General features: G+C 39.1%; 1 protein-coding gene across 1 annotated transcript in view; it reads right to left on the bottom strand.

Annotated features, from left to right (window-relative positions):
* Positions 1-25,245, bottom strand: part of SMURF2 (SMAD specific E3 ubiquitin protein ligase 2) — a 122,505-nt gene that overhangs the window by 66,528 nt on the left and 30,732 nt on the right. The window contains exon 2 of the mRNA XM_025363475.1: positions 2,247-2,285. Within this exon, the coding sequence (XP_025219260.1) occupies positions 2,247-2,285 (39 nt within the window). The remainder of the gene's footprint in view (positions 1-2,246; positions 2,286-25,245) is intronic.

Genomic DNA, 25,245 nt, shown 5'->3' on the forward strand with positions numbered 1-25,245 from the left:
CTACACCAATGAAAAAGGGAAAAGATTTCCTTCTTTCTTTCACTTACAATTTAAGGACAAAGATCACATAAAGGGTAACAATCAGCTCTCTAAGGTTTATAAAACATTAAAATATGATTCCTCTAGATTTCCTAGGAAAAATTAGGTAAGGATATCTGGATATTTTATTAGAAAAGCTGTGTCCTGGGACTCTAGAGGAAGGAAATTTGAAAAGGAAAGCTGGGAGACAAAACTGAAGATTTTATCTTCAAAACCGGAGCAGATGTCTTAGAGGCTACAGAAGCAGCTGTAAGAGTGCTCCTCTCAGCCAGGTGCGGTGGCTCACGCCTATAATCCCAGCACTTTGGGAGGCCAAGGCAGGAGGATCACAAGGTCAGGAGTTCGAGACCAGCCTGACCAACATGGTGAAATCCCATCTCTACTAAAAATACAAAAATTAGCCAGGCGTGTTGGCGTGCACCTGTAATCCCAGCTACTCAGGAGGCTGAGGCAGGAGAATCGCTTGAACCTGAGAGGTGGAGTTTGCAGTGAGCCGAGATCACGCCACTGCACTCCAGCCTGGGTGACAGAGTGAGACTCCATCTTTTTAAAAAAAAAAAAAAAAAAAAAAAAGTGCTCCTCTTACTTCCCTCCCTTTTCTCCTTGTCTAACCCTATGTGCCACTTTTCAGGCCCACTAGGACAAATCCTACCTTAGATTAACCTTATAGAAGGTTTAAAAAAAAAAAAAAGTACACCTCAGTTAGTAGCAACAGGGATGAGGTAGGAAGTGAGCAGAAGCCTCAGAGACAACAGTGATTGGCGGCAACAGGGAGAGATGGGGAGTTCTGTGGCCACTGGGACCTTCTACTGTGACAAGCTGCTGGGGACAAGGCACATGGTACACAAATTTAAACTGCTTATAATTTTCATCCTATGTTCCAAATTATCCTATTTGTTTTCTTATGTAAGCAGAAAGATAACCATAAATATTCATAAATATATAGTTTTATAAGATGTTATTTTATAAACTTTAAGTTCTGCTCTAGAAAAACTCAAAATAATAAAATTTCAAGTGGAATGAATTAAGTGTAATTTTAAAATATACTGGCCGGGCACAGTGGCTTACACCTGTAATCCCAGCACTTTGTGAGGCTGAGGTAGGAGGAGGATCACTTGAGGCCAGGAGTTTGAGACCAGCCTGTGCAACACAGCAAGACCCTGTCTCTACAAAGAATAGTAAATAAATAAATAAATTAGCTGGGCGTGGTGAAGTGTGCCTGCAGTCCACCTACTCAGGAGGGTGAAGTAGGAGGATCCCTTGAGCCTAGGAGTTTGAGGCTGCAGTGAGCAATGACCATGCCACTGTACTATACCCTGGCTGACAGGGCAAGATTCTGTCTCTAAAAAGAAAAAACATATATATATAGCTCATTTCTTTTAATCAAACCCCCAAAAATCATCTACTATCACATGAAATCAAACAGTACACATAGCCTGTGACTTGAATTTAAAAATTTAATGAATCGTCTCTATTCTAATTTCAAATATTTTACATACAAAGCGTTGTTGGCTGAAGTTGTGTTTTTTTGTTGTTATTATTTTTTTTTACTAAAAATTGTATCATTTTTAACCAATAATTTAGAGCTACAACAGAATAAAGATTGTTAATATACATGCTGGGTACTTCCCAATCCCCTCTCACAAAACTTAGTACTAAATAAAGCCAGAAAAAAAAAAAATCACAACAGACTGGTAAATATAATGCACATATGGGAACCAAACATCTGCTTTGGAATCTGAGACGTAAGAGCATCTAGGATCAAGTGTGGCAGAGATTTCTTTACTACACTCTGGAAATTCCAAGCAGGCTCAACGACTTTTCCACCTTCCAATGAATCCTGAATGAATACAGCTTCCTATGAAATTTTCAAAAGGAAAAAAGTGTTCACAAAATAATCTCTTAAACCTTTCCTAGGATTCTAGTAGTATGCACACCTTCAATATACATTACACACATCTGCATCTACATACCTGCATATACACGCATTCTCATAAATACATGGGAGAGGTTAAAAGGCTAAGGCTAAAAAGCACAAAACCTTCTAAAAAAAAATATGATGCCAAATGTCTCTGAACCAAAGCATTCATAATAAAATAACACTGATGATATTTCTGAATAGAGAAACCCCTAAACCAGAGAATTCTGAAAATCCTGTTCCCAAAGATCTACATACAATACACAAGATTTAAAGTTAATTTACTTACGGAAAAAATCCTTTTTCACCAGGTTTTTTGCACAGAGTACTGTAAAAAAAAAAAACAAAAAATACATGGGAAAAATTAAAATGTTAAGAGTGTACTGTTACATTTTAAAACACTGAAAACAGCAGTGAATAGTTAAACCCTAACTATAGCAAGGTATGAAACATGATCACAAACTTTCAAACTAGCAAACAAAGGACAGTTGAACCAGTGGTTGCAACTTTAGCAATGATCACCAGTAATAACTGAGAGCAAGAAAGTTTACAAATCTGATATTCTAATAATAAGACAGAAATTCAATTCCTATCTTCCATCAAGATCTATTCTCTGAGAAACTCAGTGGCAATGGGAAAAATAGTTCAAAGGAGATATGTAAAGTCAGGTTGTTATATCTATTTTAAGGATGAAATAATTGTATACTGAAGAGGAACATAAATAAAGATAAAGCTTTCCTGATATAGATGATTTTTTTTTTTAAATAACATTCTGTTCTCCACCTAAATGCCACAGAAACTTCATAGGAGAAATCAAATTACCTTATCCTAAATAGTCAGTTAAATGACAAGATATGTCTACTATACCTTTGAAGAATTTAAAGTTAATATATTAAAACTAGATATCCCAAATCCACATTTTCCAAGTTACTATACATTAAATTACTTACATGGATGGATGCACAACCTTGTGAACATACTAAAAAATACTGAATTGCCCACTTTAAAAAGGATAAATTTTGGCCGGGCGCAGTGACTCACACCTGTAATCCCAGCACTTTGGGAGGCTGAGGTCAGCGGATCATGAGGTCAGGAGTTCAAGACTAGCCTGGCCAATATGGTGACACCCTGTTTCTATTAAAAATACAAAAATTAGCTGGGTGTGGTGGTGTGCGCCTGTAGTCCCAGCTACTCAGGAGACTGAGGCAGAAGAGTCACTTGAACCCAGGAGGCGGAGGCTGCAGTGAGCCAAGGTTACACTGCACGCCAGCCTGGGCTACAGAGCAAGACTCTTTCTCAAAAAAAAAAAAAGAAAAAAAAAGGATAGATTTTATAGTATATGAGTTACATATCAATTTTAAAATTACTGCTTACAGGCTGGGCACAGTGGCTCATGTCTATAATCCCAGCACTTTGGGAGGCCAAGGTGGGTGGATCGCTTGAGGTCAGGAGTTTGAGACCAGCCTAGCTAACATGGTGAAACTGTGTCTCTAGTAAAAATACAAAAATTAGCTGGGTGTGGTGGCGCACGCTTGTAATCCCAGCTACTCAGGAGGCTGAGGTGCGAGAATCACTTGAACCTGGGAGGTGGAGGTTGCAGTGAGCCAAGATTGCACCACTGTACTCCAGCCTGGACGACAGAATAAGACTCTGTCTCAAATAAATAAATAAATAAATAAGCAAGCAAGCAAGCTTATAGAGTCATAAACTTAAAACTTCTTTAACTCAAACTTGATACAAGAGAAAGAAAAACACCAATTTTCATATATGTAAATTTTAGTTTATAAAATACCTATGAATGTAATGTTTGGTATTTCTATCCACTTCTACTAACAGTTTAAATGAATTACAGTTACTGGAAGTTTAGTGTATAAAAGCTCATTTGACATAAACTTGGGAATGAGTCTAAATAAATATAACTAATCACTGTAAGGGTTCACATAAAAAAACCTTTTGAAGACAGATGTCATCAGTAAATAAATAAAATTATTAAGTAAGCACAAGATACTGATATACTAGGCAGAGTCCCTTAGGCCTTGTCTTAGAGTTTTGTTTTTAAAAACATAAAAACTCAATTGATCATGAAAACTAGGGCCATAACTAAGAATAACAAATCACAAACTGGATTTAGAAGAACTCCTCCCAAACTTTTGTCATAATATAAATTGAATAGAATATTTAGGATCAATACACATGTAACACAAAAAAAAATCTAAATTACAATCTTCCGTTTTAATGAGGTAATGATGATGTTTTTAAACAAACCACTATCCTATGATTCATGAAGTGAAATGATTTCACATCCGACTTCAGAGAAAGAGAAAACATGAGATCTCCTCCAACACACTGCCACCAAACCTACATTTTCATTCTTTTTTTCCTTCCTTCCACTGACAATGTCTACTCTCCTAAGACTATCCTCTATCTCATATCCAAAACACCATTTTCTTGGGGATCTTCAGAGCTGCTATACATATCCTCTATCTTGCCCCCTTTTCTAACTACTTTGTCAGCATTTAAACATACTCAAGTCTTACCCAAGCCTCCCTTCAGCCATTATCTACCTCTTCCCCCTCATAATGAAACTTCTTCAAAGAAAATAAATGTGCAAAAATCACAAGCTTTCCTATACACCAATAACAGACAAACAGAGCCAATTGCTACAGAGACAATAAAATACCTAGGAATACAACTTACAAGAGATGTGAAGGACGTCTTCAAGGAGAACTACAAACCACTGCTCAAGGAAATAAAAGAGGACACAAATAAATGGAAAAACATTCCATGCTCATGGAGGCGAAGAATGAATATCGTGAAAATGGCCACATTGCCCAAAGTAATTTATAGATTCAGTGCTATCCCCATCAAGCTACCACTGACTCTCTTCACAGAATTGGGAAAAAACTACTTTAAATTTCACATGGAACCAAAAAAGAGCCCTCATAGCCAATACAATCCTAAGCAAAAAGAACAAAGCTGGAGGCATCACACCACCTGACTTCAAACTATACTACAAGGCTACAGTAACAAAAACAGCATGGTACTGTATATATATATATATATATATAGACCAATGGAAAACAAATATATAGACCAATGGAACAGAACAGAGGCCTCAGAAATAACACCACACATCTACAACCATCTGATCTTTGACAAACCTGACAAAAACAAGCAATGGGGGAAAAGATTCCCTATGTAATAAATGGTGTTGGTAAAACTGGCTAGCCATATGCAGAAAACTGAAACTGGACTCCTTCCTTACACCTTACACAAAAATTAACTCAAGATGGATTAAAGACTTAAATGTTAAGACCTAAAACCATAAAAACCCTAGAAGAAAACCTAGGCAATACCATTCAGGACATAGGCATGGGCAAAGACTTCATGACTAAAACAAAAGCAATGGCAACAAAAGCCAAAATAGACAAATGGGATCTAACTAAACTAAAGAGCTTCTGCACAGCAAAAGAAACTCATCAGAGTGAACAGGCAACCTACAGAATGGGAGAAAAAAAATTGCAATCTATCCATCTGACGAAGGGCTAATATCCAAAATCTACAAAGAACTTAAATTTACAAACAAACAAACAAACAAACAAAACAAACAAACAACCCCATCAAAAAGTGGGCAAAGGATATGAACAGACACATCTCAAAAGAAGACATTCATGCAGCCAACAAACATGAAAAAAAGCTCATCATCACTGGTCATTAGAGAAATGCAAATCAAAACCACAATGAGATACCATCTCACGCCAGTGAGAATGGCGATCATTAAAAAGTCAGGAAACAACAGATGCTGGAGAGGATGGGGAGAAACAGTAACACTTTTAGACTGTTGGTGAGAGTGTAAATTACTTCAACCATTGTGGAAGACAGTGTGGTGATTCCTCAAGGATCTAGAACCAGAAATACCATTTGACCCAGTAATTCCATTACTGGGTATATACCCAAAGGATTATAAATCATTCTACTATAAAGACATACGCACACGTATGTTTACTATGGCACTATTCACAATAGCAAAGACTTGGAACCAACCCAAATGTCTATCAATGATAGACTGGATAAAGAAAATGTGGCACATATACACCATGGAATACTATGCAGCCATAAAAAAGGATGAGTTCATGTCCTTTGCAGGGACATGGATTAGGCTGGAAACCATCATTCTCAGCAAACTAACACAAGAACAGAAAACCAAACACTGCATGTTCTCACTCATAAGTGGGAGTTGAACAATGAGAACACATGGACACAGGGAGGGGAACATCACACACTGGGGCCTGTTGGCGGGTGGGGGGTTAGGGGAGGGATAGCATTAGGAGAAATACCTAATGTAGATGGCGGGTTGATGGGTGCAGCAAACCACCATGGTACGTGTATACCTATGTAACAAAACTGCACGTTCTGCACATGTACCCCAGAACTTAAAGTATAATTTTAAAAATTTTTTAAAAAGAACTGCCTATACTTTTTGACTCTACTTCTTTACCTCCCACTAATGCCTTGATCCACTGCAATCTGGCTTCCTCCCTCACCACTGCCTCTGAATCGCTGCTATAAAGCCCTGGAGACCTAATTAACAAGTCCATACAATGGATATTTTTCCTTCTTTATGGCACTTGACCTCCTCATGGGCATTTGCCACTATTGATTATTCCCTCTTCCAGAATCTCTCTCTTCCAGTTCTGTTTAACACCACATTCACCAGGTTCTACATGGCATAAAACTCATTCTAAGTTCTCTTTGCCAGATCTTGCTATGCTAAAAACTTGAAGTTCTTCAGGGTTTTGCCCTAGGTTCTCTTATTTTACTCTGTAACCTGAGGATCATAGTGTCCATTTTTGATAACCTTGCAATTATATGTAAACTATTACATATATGTTTATTTTCTGGGGAGAGAATCCACATTTTTCCTGGGAGAGAGTTCACAGCTTAACAGATTGACAGAACTCTTCCTCTCTCTCAAAAAATAAAATTCGAAGAGCCACTTTTCCATATATTCTCTCTGGTCTTTACCATTTACTCTATGGTTATCATGATACCTAAATTCATAAAACCCGATCCTTAGGTCTCTCCTAAACTCCAGGTCCACAAACCAAACAAGCGTTCCCCCCAAAAAATCATGTCTTCCCCGCAAATCTGCTCCTCCCTCCAGTTGACTTTCTTTCCAATAAATAGCCTTCCTTTCCACTCCACTACCCAAGTCAGAAATCTCCATAGCAACCTTCACTGTCTTCCCTCCCGAAAACCTGACAATTACAATTCTCGGCAATTCTACCCCGGAAATACCCTTCATCTGTCCACTTCTGTCTATTACCGATGCCAACACCTTAGTCCACCATCCACTATCTAGGTAATTACAACATTCCGCTGCCTCAAAACCTCACTTCCCTCCAGTTCTCCACGCTGGACCTGAAGTGATCTAAAAATCTAATTAAGTCTTTCCATCCACTTCCCCTTCTAAGATCCTTAAAACATTTCAAAGGTCTTCTGGCCCAAACTTACATTGCCTTCAATGCCCTTCAAGCCCTGGCTCCTGCTCACCTCTCTGACCTCATTTTCATCACCACAGCTCCCTTCCAGGCCCTCAAGTCTAAGATCCGGCCATACTAACCTTTACTTTCTCAAATGTTTATCTCTCACCCACAGCCTTCATGTGCCATTCTCTCTGCCTGAAACATTCTTCCTAGGCTTCTTCACCTACTCATCTTCTGGTCTCAAAAGGGAAGGATGCCTTTTAGAACATGTTTCTCTCAAGTCTTCCCCACTTGTATTTTCACAGAAGCTCATACTTATCATAAACACTTATCACATTTTATTGTTCTCGTTTAAGTTTGGAATGTTGCCTATAATTGTGGAGGTGATAAACTCCATACAGCACGAATCATGCCTGCCTCATCTCTTCATATCCCCTGCGCCAAACACATACTATGCCTGGCACTTGATAGGTACTCAATAAATATCTGTTGAATGAATGAAATAGACTCTAAAATAAATAACTTCATTGAAAAGAGGGCTTTTTACACTATGTAACAATGGCCAATCCTCACATAATCATAATTTTGATTTAAGAAATCTTATTTTAGGCCAGGTACTGCGGCTTATGCTGTAATTCCAGCACTTTGGGAGGCCAAGGTGGGCAGATCACTTGAGGCAGGAATTTGAGACTTGGGCAACATGGCAAAACCCCATCTCTACTAAAAATACAAAAAAAAAAAAAAAAAGCCAGGTGTGGTGGCACACACATGTAGTCTCAGCTACTCAGGAGGTTGAGGCATGAGAATCACTTGAGCCTGGGAGGCAGAGGTTGCAGTGAGCTGAGATCACGCCACTGCACTCCAGCCTGGGCAACAGAGTGAGACATTGTCCCCCTCCACCCCTCAAAAAAATCTTATTTTTATCATTTCTCTTTACTTAAAACATACTTATCCGGTTGTGTTTAACCAATTCTTTAAAAAAATCACAAAATGTATAACATTCAGTTTCAAAGAACAATTGAAAAATCAAAAGAACAAAGAACTTTAAAATCAGGTCCAAAGTTTATGAAGAGAAATTGCATTTTAGTAATCAAGAGATTAAGGAAAATAATATTAGCATTCTAGAAGAAACAAGATTAACTTAAAACAAAGAAATAATATCAGGATTAGTCAGACCGCTATGCTTCATGCTGGATCTAAGCAGTTTCAGCAAGTTCTTGTCTAAATGACTTTCTGCCCTGGAAGCAAAAACTCTCATCTGTAACTTTTAAAAGGAAGATTGTCAAAACACGACCTAAGAACTGGTAATGTTATTTATCTGTAAAAATAAATTATTTTCACATCCTGGAGCCTTTACTGCACTGTTCTTGTTTCTTAGGAATGTACCTTGGGGACTAGAACCACAGCTCATTGCTCTTTTCATTCTCTGTTCTAATCACAGAAGATTGGTAAATGCTCAAAGAATCCATGAATTTCAGTATGACAAACCCCTGATTATGTCACCACAGCAAATTCTCAACTAAGGAGGTATCAGAATCTCCTGGAAAATGTATATACAATATTATAATTTTATGTTAGAAGAAAATCTCTCATCTTTTGTAATAGAAACTATGGAAAGTAGAGCTAAGATTAGGACTCATGGGACTAGGGAAGGGTGGCAATGTGGGAGAAGTTTCATTTTTGTTTTCTAAATGTTTCTTAAAGAAAATAGGTAAAAATAATGTTGAGAAATGCTGGGCAGGAAGGGAATAACAGGAGAGAAATCTTATTAGGTGGGTGAGGACAAAACAAAGGCTATGGGGTACAGACTTTCTCCTAGACCAGCAGTCCCCAACCTTTTTGGTACCAGGGACTGGTTTCATGGAAGACAAGTTTTCCATGAACCAGTGTGGGGGTTGGGGGGTGGCAAAGGAGTTTTGGGAATGATTCAATCTCATTACATTTATTGTGCACTTATTTCTATTATTATTACATCGTAATATATATAGAATAATTATACAACTCATCATAATGTAACATGAGTGGGAGCCCTGAGTTTGTTTTCCTGCAACTAGACAGTCCCATCTGGGAGTGAAGAAAGACAGTGACAGATCATCAGGCATTAGATTCTCATAAGGAGGAGCAACCTAGATCCCTCGCATGCGCAGTTCACAGCAGGGTTAACACTCCTATGAGAATCTATTGCCACTGCTGATCTGAGAGGAGGCAGAGCTCAGGTGGTAATACACAATGGGAAGTGGTTGTAAATACAGATGATGCTTCATTGGCTCATCTCCTGCCGTGTGGGCCATGGCCCAGGGTTGAGGGCCCCTGTCCTAGACAGCTATCAATATTTCAATATCTTTAATGTTTACTAACCTTATATATATGGAATTGAAATTATATAGAGAAAGGCACAAAAATCTGAAGTATTTGAATTAATTCAATTACTTTTCACTGATTTTTGTGTTAAAACAAAACATTATACTAGACTACAGATATTTAGCAGGCAGAAGTCAATTTTTATTAATGCTAACTACAAATGTAGCATTATACCACCACAGTACCATGCTACAGAATCCACTAGGGACAATGTCTCAAACAGCCCATATATTTGTACTAGATTAAGTCTGCTTATAAAACTTTATCATGTTACTACCCTTCTCAAATTCCTTCAAAGCATTTCTCATTCTTAAGTCTATACTCCCAGAACCTAGCTTGTTCTAGCTATTGTATTCACTCCTTTTTCAGACAGATGGTTTGAAATGATTAGCAAAGATGATCAAAACAAGCTGACGTCAGTCATACTGGATAAAGCTTCTGTATTTCACATGGATGCAGGTGTGATCATCTTGAGATACTTATGGAGAAGGGAATACTTCTACATCATTCATTCTCTCATTCAACATTTCCTGAACACTCACTTTGTGCCAAGTGCTATGACAGTTTCTGCAGATACAAAGATAAACAAGACATGATCCTTTGCTCTCAGAGCTCACAGGTCAGGTAAAATTCAAATACCATGTCATAAATGCCTTTCATTGTTGTTTTCTCAAGATATGGTTTAAGCTTCATGGAAATCTTGTATTTCATTTGAGGCAGCGATTAGAGAAAACCATTTGCAGAAGTACAGATGGCAATAAATACTACCATTTTCATTTAGGTCAATAATTTATTTTTCTGATAGGAGAGGAGTTATCTATATGCAACAAACCAGGTAATAGTATCAGAGTAAATCGCAGTTGTAGAAAGAGAATGCTATGCTTGTTCTTACTAAGTTGTATTCATAATGAATGGCTATCTATGCTTAATGTGAATAAAGCTCCCAACTACTTAGTATATCCTTGCCAAAAATTCCCCTTCCTCCTCCAGATTAGAGTTGCATTCCAATTACACTGCTGATTGGAATGAGACTGCTTGAAAGAAAGAAAAAAAAAATACTCAGACATCCCATCTTCCTTCACCCCACAAAAAGATTTTGTAATACTGTTTCTGCAACTCAAAAGTAGTGTAAATGCTTTTGAACACAGATTTCTCTGCATGTTCTTTAAACTTATGTTATCATTGTAAAATAAAACTGAAGTTCAGAATAACATTCCTATACAAATCCCAGCAGATGGCCCAGTGCTTCAGAAGTATCAACTGATGGACACCATTCCTGACCAGTGGCACATGACATCTTTCTGCTCCGAGAAACAGCCTCCATCTCAACCCCTAAACATGAGATGAAAATGAAATTTAAGTTCTACAGAAAACTTCTACACAATTTTTGTATGTGTTTTAGTTATTGTTGCTTGAAACAAGAGTATCACACAAAGATTCACATTCTAGGTGTTATTACAAAATGTTAAAATGAGCAAATATATCACATATAATTCTATATGCATAAAAAGGATCAGTTAAGTAAATGATACCAAACAGCATGTTGAAACATTACGCAGTCATTAAAGATCATGTAAATGTATTTATTGATGGATAAGAAAATATTTTCTTTTTCTTTTGACAGTCTCGCTCTGTTGCCCAGGCTGGAGTGCAATGGCGCGATCTCAGCTCACTGCAATCTCCGCCTTCCAGGTTCAAGCGATTCTCGTGCCTCAGCCTCTCAAGTAGCTGGGATTACAGGCATGCGCCACCACACCCAGCTAATTGTTGTATTTTTAGTATAGACAGGGTTTCATCATGTTGGCCAGGCTGGTCTCAAATTCCTGACCTCAAGTGATCCACCTGCCTCGGCCTCCCAAAGTGCTGGGATTACAGGCATCAGCCACCACATCCAGCTTAGAAAATATTTTCTTAATATACTTTTAAGAGTAAAAGTCCTTTTACATGTAGTACATTTAATAAAATATGTTTTTAGTAAAGAATATAAACATATTGGATAACATTTATCAAATATTTACTATGTGCAAGTATACACCAACCACCCTGTGAAATAAGTAGTAGTACTACCGTCATTTTAGAGATGAGGAAACTAAGATTCAGGCATAGAGACTTATCAATGATTATGCTTTTAAGAACTAGAGTTGGTTAGGCACGGTGGCTCACGCCTGTAATCCCAGCACTTTGGGAGGCTGAGGTGGGCTCATCATGAGGTCAGGAGTTTGAGACCTGCCTGGCCAACATAGTGAAACTCTGTCTCTTCTAAAAATACAAAAAATCAGCTGCGTATGGTGACAGGTGCCTGTAGTCCCAGCTACTCAGGAGGCTGAGACAGAAAAATCACTTGAACCCGGGAGGTGGAAGTTGCAGCGAGCTGAGATTGTGCCACTGTACTCCAGCCCAGACAACAGTGCGAGACTCTGTCTCAAAAAAAAAAAAAAAAAAAAAAGAACTAGGGCTGAGATTCCAACTCAAGTAGATTAATTCTAGAACCCAAACTCAACTACCACATAGAGTGAAACATACTCTCTCAGGCTAGTACTTCTTTTTAAAGAATCTTACTCTAGGCTGGCACAGTGGCTCATGCCTATAATCCCAACAGTTTGGGAGGTCTAGGTGGGCTGACGGTTTGAGCCTAGGAGTTCAAGACCAGTCTCAGCAACATGGCAAAACCCCATCTCTACAAAAAAAGAAAAAAAAAATAGCCGGGCATGGTGGTATGTGCCTGTAGTCCCAGCTACCCAGTAGGCTAAGGTGGGAGAATCACCTGAGCCTGTGAGGCTGCAGTGAGCCATGTTCACACTACTGCACTCCAGCCTGGGAAACAGCGTGAGAGCTTATCTAAAAAAAATAAAATAAAAATAAAATCTTAGTCCAGTTAAAGCAGTTATTGGTGACACAGGTTCACAGAACGGTTAACTGAAAACTAGGTTACAGAAGGGTGTTCTACAAAAGATTAAGAATTCTCCTCTTTCAATAGATATAGTAATTTACCTCAACAATCATATTAGCCCTGCTTTTAACTAAATATCTTGTCATTTAATCAAGGAATTTTAGGTAATTCATTTCATTCATGCTGCAAAACAAACTAGGCCCTTAAGTTTAACTTAATATATTCAGTATCTGGCAAGTAGTTAATCTAATTAGTATGTTTGATGATGTATTAAAAGATACAGGTTCTGAGGTAATTATCCTTACTAAGAACAGTATCAGCATTTAAACATTTCAACAAGGCAAAATTGGTTCTCAGTTAGAAAATTTATTATATTTTATTTTTTTGAGATGATCTCACTCTGTCACTTAGGCTGGAATAGAGTGAAGCAAACATGGCTCACTGCAGACTCTAGTTAAATTTTCTGGGCTCAAGTGATCCTCCCACCTCAACCTCTGAGTAGCTGGGACTACAGACGCACACCACCATGCTTGCTAATGTCTAAAATTTTTTTGCAGAGATGGCGTCTTGCCATGGTGCCCAGGCTCAAGCAATCCTCCTGCCTCAGTCTCCCAGACTGTTAGAATTACAGGCATGAGCCACCACGCCCAGCTTCAGTTAACAAATTTAAAATGATCTTTCTAGTCCACTCATATCAAACAACTTTTAAGTAACTACTTAAAAATTTTTTTCAACAAAGATGAAGATTTTGGTAAAAAAGTTCTCACAAACATGCGTGCTTTTTAAATTACTAAAACAAGATGAGCGTATACAAATAAGCTTTTTAGACACTGAGTGCAAGTTTATCAATAACAGATCTACTTTGATATAATAAATGCAGATTTTAAAGAAATCTAGTCAGAATTATAAATTTTATTCTAGTCACAATTATAATTTTTTTACTTATAGTGATCAGAGGTAATTTTAAAGTAAAGTTTATCTTAACAAGCATAATAATCAAGTTCTGGTGTAAGTTCACATGTTAAAAATAAAAAAGGGCTGGGTGCGGTGGCGTACGCCAATAATCCTAGCACTTTGGGAGGCTGAGGTGAGAGAATCACTTGAGCCCAAGAGTTAGAGACCAGTCTGGGCAATATAGTGAGACCACGCCTCTAAAATAAATAAATAAATAAATAATTTAAAAGCTCAGCTAAAGCCAAGCAGCACATTCAGTACGAGATAAAAGAAAAGCACTTGGTCTCGGTATCTGGTACACGGCAGGCACTCTGTGAAGGCTATTATTTTGAGAAACTATCTGAAAGGATTTCAGCTATATATCTTAAACCAGTATTTCTCTGAATTCTTTACTCCTATATAAGGATGAAAATACATAAAAGTACCATTCTCCATTCAAAAATTCACCATGACTTAAAGACCTATGCTGTGTGCAGACCAAACATTATCCTGTCTGTTGCTGCTGGAGACTCAGTCTCCACCTTCTCTACTGGACTCCTTCATTCAAACAGACCCACTCACAACTGATGGCTGTTCAAGAGATGAATATTGTATATTTAAATTAAACCACACATTTACTTTCTTCATAAGGATGCCAAGAGAAGGAGACCTTATTGTAAAGTTCAAGTACATACTTGCAATGAAGCCTGAACATTATTTTATATGTAGAAAAAGATTTGTATCACTTTTTGGCCACTCCCAAGTTTCCCTCCTTTACCTTCTTTTTCTAGAGACACTCATAGAGGCAGTGTAATACAGTGTGTTAAGCTATAAGCACTATAAAAGAGCTAAATAATTAGGGTCAGAATGCATGCGTGTGAACCTGGTGCTATCCCTTACGAACTTGTGACCCTAAAAACTACTTAACTTCTCTTTGCTTCAGATACCTCATCTGTAAAAATGAGGACAGGAGGATACTAAGAGCCACCTCATAGTGTTGTTTTAAAGATTAAACAAATTGAAACACAGAGAACACAAGAATAGTACCTGGTACACAGCAAGTGCTCAATAAACAATTGGCTATTATTACTCAATTCTAAAAACTCTAATAAAATTAACCAACCAGGTTGCAAACACATTAAAAAAGAATACGGCTGGGCATGGTGGCTCACGCCTGTAATACTAGCACTTTGGGAGGCCGAGGCGGGTGGATCATGAGGTCAGCAGATTGAGACCATCCTGACTAACATGGTGAAACCCCATCTCTACTAAAAACACAAAAAATTAGCCGGGCGTCATGGTGGGCACCTGTAGTCCCAGCTAGTCGGAAGGCTGAGGCAGGAGAATCGCCTGAACCCAGCAGGCAGAGGTTGCAGTGAGCCGAGATCATGCCACTGCACTCCAGCCTGGGCAACACAGTGAGACTCTGTCTCAAAATGAAAAAAGAGGAAGAATATAATTTGGCAAGACGTTTGCCTTAACCAAAACCAATACCATAGATTAGGTGGTTGAAATAGCAAACATTTGTTTCTCACAAATCAATGGAGGCTAAGTCCAAGATCAAGTTGCCAGCAGAGTCAATGTCTGGTGAGGGCCCTCTTCCTGGTTTGCATACTCCCACCTTCTCCCTGTATGCTTGCATGACCCCCATCATCTCTCCCATGTCTCTTGTTATAGGGGCACTAATCCTATTCATGAAGGCTCCACCCTCATGACCTCATTACCTCCCGAATGCCTCACCTTCAAATACCATCACATTGCGAGTTAGGCTTCAACATATGAATATTGGGGGGCACATTCCACTCATAGCAAACCTTATGTAACTAGCAAGCTTTCAGTAAATGCTGTTAAATGAGTCCCAATCTGTTTCTCTAGCCTCATTCCTTTCCCAAGCTCCAAACCCACATACCCGTTTAGATTCCTCACCAGCACTTCAAATTATATTTATTCAAAATGGAATTCATCATATTCCCTAGTGAACCTGCTCTTCTTCTTTTTGACCTCCCTAGTGCTGTGAACTGCACCACGTTTCCAACCATTCAGAAAGCAATGTCTTTATCTCTCTTCCTCTCTCTGACCACCTCACATGTCTAAAGCAGTTGCCAGATTATATCAGGTTGTCACATACCTCTGCTTATCTCCATTTCCAGTGTTCACACTTAAATAATACATCTAGAGTACTTTACAATGTGCCAAAAACTTCTACACAGATTATTTTCTTTAATCCCTAAAGCTTGTGAGTTATCTAACATCCACAGAAAAACTGTAAGTGAATGTTGTGGCTCACCCCTAAGCACCACCTAGGAAGTGAGTTTAGGCATTGTGAATTCAGGCTCCATCTATTTTTCTATAAATCCTTCACTCAGACAGTGCCAATGATTCCCGTTTTCTCACTCATTAACCCCTAGACTGACAAGCTCATCCTCTTCCCTCAAATAAGTCCAGGACTTTTCTGCCTTTGCCTTTATTCATAATGTTCTTCCCACCTTAAATGCTGTTATCCCAATCACTGGCCCTTAAAATCTTATCCATTCATCAAATGTCTGTGAAGCCTTTTCTGACTCTCTTTTTGAGTCTGATTTTGATCTCTTCCTTCCCGTGAACCTCCAACAACACTTGGATTCTGCTTGTTTTATTATAGTGCTTTCTCATTTTGCTTGTTATTCATGTGATGTCTTACCTCTGTCCCATTAAGCTATAAAGCTCTCCTACAGTTTATTATATAATATCTTAAACATAATATGCAAATACTTGTTGAATCAAAGAAAATTCTCAGAAAACCACTGATGAGTTATAAGGATAAGCAAACTAAAAGGTAAAGGATACATGCAGCTCACTCCTTGCTTCCCCTCACCTAGTAAGTCTTTATGTTCAAATCAGGATGGCTTCCTTCACTATTCATAAGTACTCTGCTTATCCATTCCTTAGTGCCCAACTACTCACCTAATAACAGATCTCACTGAGCCTTCTCTCTCATTCACAATAGAAAAGTACATTGTCCCACAATGTTCTAAAATTATATTTGCCTTGTTTCTGCAACAGTGTAAACAAAGATAAGTTTCCATATCTTCTGCATTCTTCCAGACTCTAAAACTGTAGTCAAATACCTGACGATCTACTAAGAGAACAAAGTGCAAAGGTATTTAGCTTTCCAAATAGGCTCAATTTGAAAACACAGGCCACAAACACAAATAGGAAAGAAAACTGCAACTATAAAAAAGCACTGTAGGCTGGGAGCGGTGGCTCACGCCTGTTAATTCCAGCACTTTCGGAGGCTGAGGTGGGTGGATCACCTGAGGTTAGGAGTTCGAGACCAGTCTGGCCAACATGGCAAAACCCTATCTCTACTAAAAATACAAAAATTAGCCAGGTGTGGTGGCATGCACCTGTAGTCCCAGCTACTTGAGAGGTTGAGGCAGGAGAATCGCTTGAATCTGGGAGTCAGAGGTTACAGTGAGCCGAGATCACACCACTGCACTCCAGCCTGGGTGAGAGAGCGAGACTCCATCTCAAAAAATAATAATAGGCTAGGCGTGGTGGCTCATGCCTGTAATCCCAGCACTTTGGGAGGCCGAGGTGGGTGGATCACAAGGTCAGGAGTTCAAGACCAGTCTGGCCAATATGGTGAAACCCCGTCTCTACTAAAAATACAAAAATTAGCTGGGCATAGTGGCGCATGCCTATAATCCCAGCTACTCGGTAGGCTGAGGCAGGAGAATTGCTTGAACCGGGACCTAGGAGGCAGAGGTAGCAGTGAGCGAGATCGCGCCACTACATTCCAGCCTGGGCTATAGAGTAAGGCTCTCTCTCAAAAAATAAAAATAAAAAATAATAATAATAATAAAAGGCACTGTAGTGAGCCATCATCACATCACTGCACTCCAGCCTGGGTGGCAGAGTGAGACCTTGTCCCCAAAATAAGTGATAAATAAAATATTATAATAATAAATTTTAAAAAATAAAAAGCACTGTAATGTATAAGAAAATACTTCTATATAACTACATATTTTTGAAATAATTCCTGGGTTAATATGGAATTCATAAATGTAATAAACTTTTTATTTTAGAATAGTTTCAGATTTACAGAAAAGTTACAAAGTTAGTACAGTGTTCTCATATATCCAAACTCATTTATTCTATTATGAACATCTAACATTAATATGGGACATTTGTCACAATTAAAGAACGAATACATTATTATACATTAATATTATACATTATTAAACAAAATTGATGTTTTATTCAGATTTCCTTACTTTTTACATACTGTAGAACACCGTAATACATTTAGTCACATCTCCTAAGGCTCCCTGTGGCTGTAACAGTTTCTCTGGCTTTCTTATTGTTTCTCAGACTTGTTATTTATGGCCTTGACGGTTTTGAGGAATAACACTGGTAAGGTATTTTGTGGAATGCCCCTCAACTGGGATTTGTCTAACTTCTTATGATTAGACGGGGTTTAGGAGTTGTTGGGAGGAAGACTACAAAGGTAAAGGTATCATTCTCATAACATCATATCAAGGGTACATACTATCAACATGATTTATCGCTGTTGATATTAACCTTGACCTAGCTAAAGTAGTGTTTGTCAAGTTTTTCCACTGTAAAATTCCTCTTTCTTTCCCCTTTCTATACTGTACTCTTTGGAAGGAAGTCACTATGCAAAACCCACACGTAAGGACTAGAGAGTTATACTATACCTCCTTAAGAGTGGGATAACTACATAAATTGTTTGGACTTATTCTGCATGGGAGATTTGTCTATTCTCTATCTAATAATTTATATCAGTATGGACTCATAAATATTTGTTTTGTACTTTGGGTTAAAATCCAATACTACTTTTATTTTATTGCTCACATTTTTCCGGTTTTGGCCACTGGGAGCTCTTTCGATTGGTTCGTGTGCTCCTTTGACATACTTCCATCACTTAGGGGAAAGGGAGAGCTCTTTCTAACTTTCTAATATTGGAAAATGCTCTAGGATCATTTAAGTTCCCTACCCTGACCTCAGAATTAGTCATTTCTCCAAGCAACCCTAGGAATTATCAAATTTAAACATCCATAAAGACCCAAAATTTTCAAATATAAACAGTTAAGCCAGTGAACCCTTCAGTTCCTAAGGTCTTCCTTCACTAGATCATTATGTTCCATGACATCAAGAATATAACTTTGATATCCACTGTATCCCCAGAGTCTAGAAAAAAATGCACAGTAGGCATTCAATAACTACTACAAACACTGAAACTATAAGACTCCAGAAGGTGGCTCCAGATTGAGTCATAACATAACTCACCATTCCAATGGAATCTGCCTAGATTTCTCATGTTTAGACTCCTGTTCTAACACCACTGTGTCTAATTCACTGCATTGTTTTACAGTAAACAAAAAGCTTCCTTTTTCCACTGCTCCTCCCTTTTACTCTATTGCAAGCCAGAAGTTTTGTTAAGTATTCCCCAGTAAAATTTCCAGTGCAAAGGAATATACATCACATTTCCTAGGTTCTTTCTATAATGGCATATTGCCATTTACATCATCCTTTTCCGAGTTCTATTGAAATTACCATTTTTAACTTGCTATGAAGAGTTTAAATGAAAGGCATAATGCCAAATCCTTATCAACATTAGCAGCAGAAGAAAAATTATACTGACAAAAATCTACTGATACCAAATTGGACATAATGCCCTCAAAACACCTAGTTAGTATGTATGTAAAACAAAGCATCTAAAACCTACCAAAATCCTTGACAAATCTATATGTAGATAAGAAAAAGCTTAAGTTAAACATAAATTGTCTTGTCTCTATATATTTGATAATGTGAAGACATGGTTCCCTCCATAGTTTATCCATATATATGCAAAATAAACTAAAATTATAATGGGGTGGTTCTACTAAACAACTTTATGATACAATATTCACTAATTTGTGAAGGCTTGTTTTTCAGAGAAAGTTACCACATGCAAAAAGAAAGCTTACAACAAATGACTCACTACTGACTAAAAAGCAAGTCTGATAATCCTACAATAGAGTTCTACTTCAATCTTAATAGGATATCAAAGTGCTATAAATTATACTGCCTTAGGTGAGGCGCAGAGGCCAATGCCTGTAATCCCAGCACTTTGGGAAGCTGAGGCGGGAGGACTGCTTGAGCCCAGGAGTTCAAGACCAGCCTGGGCAACATGGTGAGATCTCATCTGTACCAAAAAAAAAATTTTTTTTTTTTGAGATGGAGTCTTGCTCTGTCATCCAAACTGGAGTGGAGTAGCGCAATCTCAGCTCACTGCAGCCTCCAGCCCCCAGGTCCCAGTCATTCTCCTGCCTCAGCCTCCCAAGTAGCTGGGATTACAGGCGCATGCCACCACACCAGGCCTCTACAAAAAAAAAAAAAAAATTAAAAACTAGCAAAGTTTGGTGGCAAATGTCTGTAGTCCCAGCTACTCAAGGGGCTGAGGCTGGAGGACTGCTTGAGCCCAGGAGTTCAAGACCAGCCTGGGCAACATAGTGAGACCTCATCTCTACAAAAAACTTTCTAAAATTAGCAAGGTGTGGTGGCAAATGCCTGTAGTCCCAGGCACTCAGGAGGCTGAGGTGGGAGGATCGTTTGAACACAGGCAGTTAAGGCTGCAGTGAGCTGTGTGTTCGTGCCACTGCACTCCAGCCAGGGCAAGGCAAGAAAGAAAGAAAAGGAAAGGAAACGAAGAAAGAAAATAATAATTGCCTCAATAAAATAGCATTTATAGAGAGTATGAGCCATACAGGATAAGTGATCTGTGGCCACATGTGTAGTATGTGATCCTGACCCACTGGCCACTGCTAATTGGATAATAATAATATAAGCAGCTGCCACATCCAGTATGAGCCAGTCAGATCCTCTCTCTTGGCTAGCATTGACAGCCAGTGCCTCCACACAGAAGGAAGCATAAGCATTTAGAAAGAGGATGGTTCTCCTGACTCTAGGGGGCCACTGGAAATAATCTCAGTTCCTGAGGCTTTCCAGTTTCTGGATCCTGTCTCTCCAAAGCCAGGCCACACACCTTCCCCTTTGGGTACCAAAACTATATCCTCCCAATAATTTCTCTTTTTGCTTAAGTTAGTCTGAATGGGTCGCTTTCCTGTTACTCGCAACCAAAAATGTCTGAAGATAAAGGGAATCCGCAGTGCTTACCAAAGCACTGTCATACGCCAAAAAGCACACTTAAGCAAAAATGCAAATGTGTTAAATCCCCAAATCATTAACATTTTACAAGTTAAAATGTTTTCAAATGTTAGTCCTAATCTTAAATATTAACAAAAATGACATGTGTTCAAAAAATTGCTATGCAGAGAAGAACACATGAACATGCTTCTAATATACAATTTTGTATTCAACAGAGATCTCTGTTTTATGACACCAGCAAATTACCACAGTGTAAATTATGGGCCCACATATGTAGAACTGGTATTCGTTGGTGTATATCTACTGTAGCACCTTAAAGTCATGGTTCTCAGGGTTCTCAAATTTCAGCATGTATCCTATCTCTTCCTAGAGGGCCTGTTAAAACACACTGCTGAGTCCTAACTCAAGTTCCTAATTCAGTAGGTCTAGAGGGGGGCCCCATGACTAAATTCCCAGTGATGCCAATGCTGCTGGTCTCAGCACCAGACTTTGAAAACCACAGCCTTAAATAATGGCTGTTTACTTTTAGGGGGATGAGTTTTTACTCAAAGGAGTGCTTTACCATCACCGTGATGGTAAAGCGCTCCTTTGAAAATCTAAGAAAAACTATGTACTTATACAATACACATACTTTAAAGGGTTTACAGAAACTCAAAAGCTCATCGACATACGCTTCCAAATTCATACATATGTTTAATAAATACTATGGCAAAATTATACCAAGGATAGTTTGTAAATTATGTAAATTAGTGGCCACCTTGGGGAACTTGCAATTTCAACGAGGGCTTACACCCCCACAATGCCTTAGAACCAAAGGAGGTAAAACCCCCAAAGCAATAGTCTACATTCTTGAACTCTCACACTAAGACAACTAATGGCTCAATAACTCTTAACTTCCTTGAAGAATTCCCTAGCAAGAGGTAAAGAAAGGGTAGCTCTTTCTCTGTGACTTCCTGCCTTGAAAGCTCAGCCTTTATCTTATCTGCTAGAATCCCAGTGTACTGACTCTTCAGATGAAGACCTCACACTACTCTCACAATTGATCATCACAAGGCTCCCTCACATCTTCCTGCCTTAGATATCATGGTCCTATCTCCTCCCCTGTTACTAAGCACCCATGCAGTATGGGACAGATAATCCCACAATTTCCATTAAGGACTTACCCCACCCTTCAAAAGAAAGCCAGGCTGCTGTTTTTAAACTCTAGCCTCAGGCAAAATCCCTACGCCCACTAAAAAGACTGAAAGTTTTCTGAGGAGTTTAGAAAACTTTTACATATCTAATACTCCCATGCCCACCAGAACCTCACAAACTTACAGACTACTAGTTTCCCTAAGAAGGTCAAAGATGGTTCCAAAAAACAGGTTGGAACCCTAATGCAGATCAGGTATCACTAATCAGAGGGAAGTTTAAGAAAAGTTTCTGTACACCTATAATCCCAGCACTTTGGGAGGTCAGGGTGGGAGGATCCCTTGAACCCAGGAGTTTGAGACCAGCTTGAACAACATAGTGAGACCCTGTCTCTATAAAAACATTTTTTTTAATTAGCCAGGCGTGGTGGTGTGTGTCTGTAGTCCGAGCTACTGGAAGGCTAAGGCAAAAGGATAGCTTGAGCCCAGAAGTTTGAGGCTGCAGGGAGCTGCGATCACACCACTGCACTCCACCCTGGCAACAGACAGACCCTGTCTCTAAAACAAAACAAGTAGAAGGAAAAGTATCTGCTTCACACCATCCCCAAAGTCTTTCTTACCAAAGTAGATTACACCAAAATTCTAAATTGCAAGCAAAGTCATTTATAATCAGAAGATTTTAGAAACTTTTAGGCAATATTTTTATAGACCTAGAGGCAGACCTAAATGGCCTTTTCAGCCTCCTTTAATGGATTAAAACCAGAAATAATTAGTGGGAAGAATGTCAGTGGACTGGCAAATAGATTATTTACATGAATTACAACAGAATATTGTACAAAAACTCTTAACAAATTTTTTAAAAATCATATGTCTCTTCAAATTAAACAACTCATTCGAAGTCTAACAATACCTCCTATGACTGGTAGAGAAAAGAACTGTCCTGGGGGGATGTGGAATCCATAAATCATTCAGGTACTAGAAAAGTAACCATCCTTTAAGAACTAAGAAAGGAGGCCAGGAGCGGTGGCTTACGCCTGTAATCCCAGTACTTCGGAGGTCAAGGTGGCAGATCACGAGGTCAGGAGTTCAAGACCAGCCTGGTCAACATAGTGAAACTCCACCTCTACTAAAAATACAAAAATTAGCCGGGCATGGTGGTGCACTCCTGTAGTCCCAGCTACTTGGCAGGCTGAGGCAGGAGAATCGTTTGAACCTGAGAGGCACAGGTTGTGGTGAGCTGAGATCGCACCACTGCACTCCAGCCTGGGCAACAGAGCAAGACTCCGTCTCAGAAAAAACGTTAATACAAATTAAGTGGCTAGCAAAAATCCTAGAAGAGATTTATTTATAAGAGGCTTCTGATTTTTAAAAATCTTCATGCCCTAATCAAGTAAAAAAACCACTTCATTTGAGATATTACCAGCTAACTGGGAATTTCTAAAAATATAAGGTCCTACTCAAATTAAATGCTACAAAAGAAAAAGAGCCTGTTACTCTACAAGCGTGCAGACAGCTAACTGGCCAAAACACAAGAAAGTAGTTCCTGCCATCACATCCAAACGGGTGCAACAGGTTAGGGGTAAGCAGTAAGGCAGAACTATAATATTGTGAAACCTAAAATTTAAAGGCTCTACTGGGGACAACTACTGGGGGCAAGGGGACAAATGACAGTGCACCCAGAGTTGAAACAAATTTAGCAGAAAAAGGTTTTAAAACTATCCTTAGAAAATTATAAGAATTTTGCCTCTCAGAATTTGCCTCTCATTAGTTGAACTGATAAGGATAAGAACAAGTTGCTATACAAACTTCTTGAAGGCTCCAGCTAAGCGCTGTCTTTTATATGACTGGGGAGCACTATACGATTGGGGAGAACTTAAAACATATCCTTGAAGGCCCTACTTTCAACCAGCACTCAATTATCTCTAAAGAGTCCTTAAAATGCAACTATTAGTCAAATGCAGTGGTGAGGTCAAGTCAGAAAAGTCTCCATTTCATCAGTTAGAGCACTGGTATCCTCCCTAAGAGCAGCTTCATAAGAGTACTGTGCAAAGGCTGGGTTAGTGCACAAATGAAAGGCGAAGGCCATGTGGAGTGGCTCATGCTGTAATCCCAGCACTCTGGGAGACCAATGCAGGAGGATCACTTGAGCCCAGGAGTTCAAGACCAGCCTGGGCAACATGGCAAGACCCCATCTCTACAAAAAATTTTAAAATTAGCTGGTGGCTCATGCCTGTAGCCCCAGCTACTTGGGTCAAAAAAAGGGAGGGAGGGCCGGGGGTGGGAGGGTGGAGAGGGGCAAGGGGCAGTGGGGAGGGGGGTTTGGGGGGGAGAGGGAGAGAGAGAGAGGGAGAGAGAGAGAGGAAAACAAGGATACACATGAGAGTAGGCTACTGTTTGTAAAAGTCAGACCTGAAATGAAGAAATGCAGGGGTTAAAGAAAATGGGCTAAGGAAGGCCTTTAAAGATGAGAGACGCGTGTGGATTCTTTAAATTCTGAAAGAAGATAAAAAGAGTACTTAATAGGACAAAGTTCCAGAGTCCACAGAGGAAAATTAACTAACCTTCACAGATGAGGAACACATCTTGACTGGTCATCTTTGAAAACCAGCCCAGCTCCTAAAATCTCCTCTCTCAGAACACAAAATGCACTTAGACATGCCCTCCCAAAAAACAAAACACCATGAAACAAACAAAACACCATGAAACAAACAAAAACCGGAAATTTGACATGACCCTAATTCCACCTCTGCCCTCATTTTCACACTTTTTATTGGATGTAAGAAATATTTACACAATAATTAATATTCATTAAGCGTTTACTACTTCTCAGACGTAGTGCTTATGCACGTTATATAGATTAGCTCATTAAACACCAGAGAGGATCAGCAACACAGGGTCAGCAAAGCTGTACGTGGCTATCATATCTGCCTCTCAACATCTATTAACCACCCATCACCCTAGTATTATTCTAAAGACTGTCTTTTTTGTGTGTTGAGGGGGTGGTGGGACAGAGGCTCACTCACCCAGGCTGGAGTACAATGTTGCAATCTCGGCTCACTGCAACCTCTGCCTCCCAGGTTCAAGCGATTCTCCTGCCTCAGTCTCCCAAGTAGCTGGGATTACAGACGCCCACCACCACGCCCAGCTAATTTTCTTATTTTTAGTAGAGACGGGGTTTCACTATGTTGACCAGGCTGGTCTCGAACCCCTGACCTCAAATGATCTGCCCATTTCGGCCTCCCAAAGTGCTGGAATTACAGGCATAAGCCACCGCCTCTCTTTAAAAAGGGGTGGGTGGGAGGAAGCAAAGCTAAATTTTAATCTCCAGAAGTTTTG

This window comes from Theropithecus gelada, chromosome 16, assembly GCF_003255815.1.
Source record: "Theropithecus gelada isolate Dixy chromosome 16, Tgel_1.0, whole genome shotgun sequence".
Taxonomy (NCBI): Eukaryota; Metazoa; Chordata; class Mammalia; order Primates; family Cercopithecidae; genus Theropithecus; species Theropithecus gelada.